Source organism: Anomaloglossus baeobatrachus, chromosome 2 (assembly GCF_048569485.1).
Source record: "Anomaloglossus baeobatrachus isolate aAnoBae1 chromosome 2, aAnoBae1.hap1, whole genome shotgun sequence".
NCBI classification, from domain to species: Eukaryota; Metazoa; Chordata; class Amphibia; order Anura; family Aromobatidae; genus Anomaloglossus; species Anomaloglossus baeobatrachus.
In genome coordinates, this window is record NC_134354.1 from 59,029,795 (window position 1) to 59,035,794 (window position 6,000).

A 6,000-nucleotide genomic window follows, 5' to 3' on the forward strand; every position below is an offset into this window, starting at 1 on the left:
GTATAGTATAGTGTAGTATATACATATACTGTTCTATCACTTTTTCCAGCACTGGCTTTGAAGTAAGATCTCAAAGGGAACCTGAAAGGTGTGCAAAATGCACCTAGAACCATGAGCAGTTCTGGGAGCATATTGCTAATCCCTGCCTAACTGTCCCTATATCTAGAGATCTTTAGAAAAGATGAGTATTTCTGAAGATCCTTTATGATATGCTAATGAGCACAGGGACTAGTCGCAAGGGCATTACTTCCCTTGACTAGTTTGCCCTCTTATCAAGTTAACATGCCCACATGGGTGTGCTAACATGTTATTGTGTGCCCATTGCCTACCGTCAACAATGGTGATGCACGTTCCTGTGTCAATTGTCACCACATCAGATGCCGGACTGTGCGCATGATCAGAATTCAACGCACTTCCGGTAATGTGCATTAATGAAGCCGGGTGTACGTGTCCCAGCTTCAAAGAAGTCTTGTGCACATGACCGGAAGTGTCGGGTCTTCTGATCATGTACACTGCTCAGTGTCTGATGTGGTAACAATGGACACAGGTACATACGTCACCGCTGATGACGCTAGGAGATGTACAGTGAAAAATTGCATGTTAGTACACCCCTGTGGGCATGCTACCATGCTAAGAGGATGGACTAGTTAGGGGATATAATGCCGTTGTGACTAGTCCCTGCGCTCATTAGCATATGATAAAGGATCTTTAGAAATACTTTTTCTAATGATCTCTCTATGTATCCTACTAGATACAGGGGTGGTTAGGCAGGGATTAGCAATATGGACCCAGAACTGCTCGTGGTTCTGGGTTCATATTGCACCTGACCGGTTCCCTTTAAAGGGGGTTGTTTGGTCTGGAAAACCTCTATATTCAAATACTTTATGAAATAATTCATAGTTAATACTTAAATGTCCCATTCACGACCCTCCTTGTATCAACCATAGTGGGGAACATCATTTATTGTCGAAAGGACCCTTCAAAGTCTTGCATTACCCAAATGGCCATATATTTCAATGTACAACTGTGTAGTGCCTTATTTTCCCTGAGGTGGCACTGTCGGTAAACGGTTTCACTGATTCTGGATGATCTATCGGTGTAGACCATTGTGACAAAGTGGAATATTCGAAAGCAGATGACCCCTTCTTCTTTCGCGCTCAATAGAGAAATAGTTTAATATCATCATGTTGGCACATCACCAATGATATAAGAATCCATTATATGAATGTGGTAGATTTTTTCCTAGTGATGCTAGCTACAATAATACAGATTTTAATCATTCTAATTTATGCACGCTGCTAAAATCCCATCAGAATTGAAGAATTTATGTAAGAAGCAATGAACCAGAATGGATACATCCTGCACATACTGATCGAGCTCAGCGCTATCCACCTGTATGAGACCCACGACTATGTGCAATAAAAGCATAAGTGATTGAACACACATCTGAAGAGAAATAATGCATGTTTTCAGGAAAATGTTAATTACAATCCTCCAGCTACTTGTATGCGTCTCCATATAACAATATAGTAATCAAGAACATACGATACTAAAGCCGGCATAGGTGAGATTCCTGCATGATGGATCATACTGAGGAGACAGGAGAAAATGTCCATTAACTTCCCTGCTATGGCCATGTGAAGTGGGGTCTCGAGCCCCCAAAGTACTAGAGTCTGGGGTACAAATCCAACCGGGGCAATGACTGCTGGTATTATGCACTGCAGATATTTGGGGAAGAATTTCCCTGATTTCCATTCAAACTCCAAAAAGATCAATGTAATGAAAGTCAATCCACAGAAAGCCAATGTAAAAGCTTCCGAAGAAAGCGCCACCAGTGAGCTCTGAAAATTAAGAATTCCCATAGGAATAAGGAGTAACAATAAAAGTACAGGCTCTGGGAAAAGCTGGCTCCACAGAAAAGTAACGCAGTAAAGTCCTGCCCTACAGCGAGATGGAGGAGGGGAAAATGGAAGAAGTAACCGGGATACAAGGAACAAAAGCCAAAGGGGTGGTAGAATGGATACAACAATGAACAGGTAAGTAAATAAATAAATAAATGAGTAAAAATAACAGTGTTGATGATGATGACCAGAAAGAGGAGGATGATGGTGTTGGTGATGTATCTTCAAGTGATAATGATGATGTAGAGCTGCCCTTAGATGCAAATGGCAATATATGGATCTATGGACAGTCCAAGGATTAACACTTCTGTCGATCCATCCATCTATCTATCTATCTATCTATCTATCTATCCATCCATCCATCCACCCATCCATCCATCCATCTATCTATCTATCTATCTATCTATCTATCTATCTATCTATCTATCCATCCATCCATCCATCTATCTATCCCTCTATCTATCTATCTATCTATCCATCTATCGATTATCTATCTATCTATCCATTATCTATCTATCCATCCATCATCTATCTATCTATCAGTCCATCCATACATCTATTTATCCATGCAACTATCTATCCTAATTATCTATCTATCCTTCTATCTAGTTAAAAAAGATGAGACCTTGGTGCAAGGCCCCCAAACACCATATATCCAAAGGCAAAGATATAAATAACAAAATAGCAGGCAGCACTCCAGAAGAATTAAGAAAAAGTGGACTTTATTAGCTCATATGGCATGGCCTTATGGGCTAATAAAGTCCACTTTTTTACTTTTTTCTGCAGTGCTTTCTGCTATCCATCCATCCATCCATTGATCCCTCTATCTATCTTATCTATCTATCTATTATAGATAGTATGCATTTGTTTGCATGTCATATAAACACTGACATAATAATAATAATAATAATAATAATAATAATAATAATAATAATAATACACTATAACATAATATTAAATTACTATTTTTTATTATATTAATGAGGGGATATGGATGAAGATGGTAACCAGAATGGTGATACTCATGGTAGTTTAACATATTATTATTATTATTATTATTATTATTATTATTATTATTATATAATAATAATAATACACTATAACATAATAATATTAAATTACTATTTTTTATTACACATTAATGAGGGGATATGGATGAAGATGGTAACCAGAATGGTGATACTCATGGTAGTTTAACTTATTATTATTATTATTATTATTATTATTATTATTATTATTATTATTATTATTAACAATAATAATAATAATAATAATAATAATAATAATAATAATAATAATAATAATAATAATAATAATAATAATAATAATAATAAATATTTCATATATAAAACAAATATACTGTATGTATATAAAAAGTTGACCATGACTTGAAAACATAAGGTTCAATTCATTAATTATTTAATAAATAAAATAAAATCTTCAAGTCAAAACAGTGTAATTAATACATTTTCATGGTATTTTTTTATCTTTTAATATAGATACTTTTTATTTGTAAACAATTATTTAAGCATAACCCCCCCCCCCTGCCCATGGCTGACTGAGTCTCCTGGTTGTTTGCCACTAGTGATCTCACTTCTCTCTGTGTTTGCCCAAACTAAAGGCTTGATCTTTTTTACGCCCAATGCAGAATCAATGATTTTAAATGAGCTTCTCGTGACTCCCTACTGTCATATTAATGGAGCAGGAACAGTATAGAGCAGAAACCTGGTTGAGTAAACACACAAGCATTAGATGGTTCCAAATCCTGCCTGAATTCACCACTATGCTAATAACGAGGCGCCTGTAGCTGGCATGCATCTCTGAAGAGCGCAGATAGGACCACAAGGATTCGCACACTGACCAGTAAATGGCCAGCGCATTGGTTTCCAGCATCACATTCTGCTGAAATATTAATGGATCAGGCGCTAACATCTCATTATGGCAGCAAGTTCTGCTTCCTCCAAACACTAATTGGTTTCTAAGCCCCTCTCTCAGTGGCTGCCAGTGACAGGTCAGCTCTGCAGACTAGCTAGGGCTCAATGTATTATTGGACATGATTACACTTAGTATTCTTTTATTTAAATAGCAATTTATGTTTTTATTTACAAATATATTTACAAATACAGAAATAATAATAAAACAACCCATCCATTCTGAGAAGTCAAGATACAAGATGGGCAAAATAGATACCAGTGAGCAATTATACGCTGGGTCTGGGAGATTGGGGGGTCTCCACTGGGATTTTGTTGTGCACCAGGATCTTGAATATTTGGCCTCTTGTTGTATAAAGAAATGAAAGCTTCATGTCCAAAATGTCAAGGTGTGCTTCAGAAATGATAGAAGACAGTCCTGGAGAGTGTGAGCTCAGCCCAAGACATAGCTGAGAAAGCTCTCAGCCCCAAACATAGAGCTCTGGCTCCCCCTGCTGGCCGAAAAGCGGAACACCCCGACCCCAGTCTTATCTTCCCTCCCATTAACATGCAGAACTTGATGTTCTTTTTTTTTTCTTTTTTTTGGTGGTGGTGACTTGATAATTACAACCTCAGCTTTCCAGCCCCTCAGCAATCAGAAAACAACTTAAAATTGGCGTCAAATTAACTATCATTACTTGTATTTATCATCTCCATGAGTCTTATAGTAAAAGGAGGCAAAAAGTGGAGCAATAAATCAACCAAAATGATAGTGGGGAAAAGTCATAAACAGCAATATTTATAGATAAGAGATAGATAATATGGCCTGAAACTGTGAAGACATCTAGGTCTGAGCCTCTACTGTATATATATATATATATATATATATATATATATATATATATATATATATATATATACATATATATATATATATATATATAATATATATATATATATATATATATGTGTGTGTGTATAGTATATATATATATATATATATCTAAAGTGAATATATCTATGTATATATGTATATATATATATATATATATATATATATATATATATATATATATATATATATATATACAATACGCACACACAGACACCACACACTGTACATGGCCATTTCACATACCTGTAAATGGGTAACATGTCATATAAGATCCAAACACAACCCCATTAATGATACAATATGGCAATAGTAATGCAATAGTGAGTGTCCCCAGCTCTGCAGCTGGCAGTGATCGGCAGGGTGAGGGCTGGCTTGGGGCAGTTGATGGATGTCGATCTTCCTACCTTGCCCGCTGGTGACAAGTAATCCAAGCAGGTAGAGATGAGGGAGTTTCATGGTCAGCGGCTCCGGTGCTGGACAGCTCCTAGTTCCCGGCTAGTTGTGGCGGATCAGTGCTGGGATCAGCAGTGATGGGATCAGCAGTGATGGGATCAGCAGTGATGGGATCAGCAGGGCTGGGATCAGCAGGGCTGGGATCAGGCAGGGCTGGGATCAGGCTGGGGTCGGTCCTGGCCGCTCCTCTTGTTGCATACAGAATGAGTACAGTGGAGAGATGCAGATCCGGATGTGCGGCTCCTCTCCGCCCGCAGCACCAGTCCCAGCAAAGTGATGAGGAGCCGCGGCTGCCGCTCTATATCACCACAAGGCGGCCAAGGTGTTCATCCGCAAGAAGCACGTCACCCGCTCCTGGCTCACGGATTCGTCCGCGCTGCAGCCTCTGGCAATGCAAAAAGAAAGGATGCGAGGAGTGTGGTGCTGAACTTGTGTGATGGAGGCTGAGAGCAGTGAGTGCAGGAGGAGGGAGTGCAGGAGGAGTAGTGAGTGCAGGAGGAGTGAGTGCAAGAGGAGTGAGTGCAGGAGGAGGGAGTGCAGGAGGAGTGAGTGCAGGAGGAGTGAGTACAGGAGGAGTGAGTGCAGGAGGAGTGAGTACAGGAGGAGTGAGTGCAGGAGGAGTGAGTGCAGGAGGAGTGAGTACAGGAGGAGCGAGTGCAGGAGTGAGTGCAGGAGGAGGAGTGAGTGCAGGAGTGAGTGCAGGAGGAGGAGTGAGTGCAGGAGGAGTGAGTGCAGGAGGTGGAGTGAGTACAGGAGGAGTGTGTGCAGGAGGAGTGAGTACAGGAGGAGGGAGTGCAGGAGGAGGAGGGAGTGCCGGAGGCTGAGAGCAGTGAGTGCAGGA

The 6,000-nt window shown here is 39.6% G+C and overlaps 1 protein-coding gene across 2 annotated transcripts in view; it reads right to left on the reverse strand.

The window, feature by feature from the left end:
- Positions 1-5,544, reverse strand: part of NCAM2 (neural cell adhesion molecule 2) — a 579,053-nt gene extending 573,509 nt beyond the window's left edge. The window contains exon 1 of one of the 2 annotated variants that reach the window (XM_075335064.1): positions 5,111-5,544. In XM_075335064.1, coding sequence (XP_075191179.1) covers positions 5,111-5,162 — 52 coding nt within the window. In that variant the 5' untranslated portion in view covers positions 5,163-5,544. The remainder of the gene's footprint in view (positions 1-5,110) is intronic. The other variant, XM_075335065.1, reaches the window with a different exon arrangement.
- Positions 5,545-6,000: the final 456 nt, after the last annotated feature.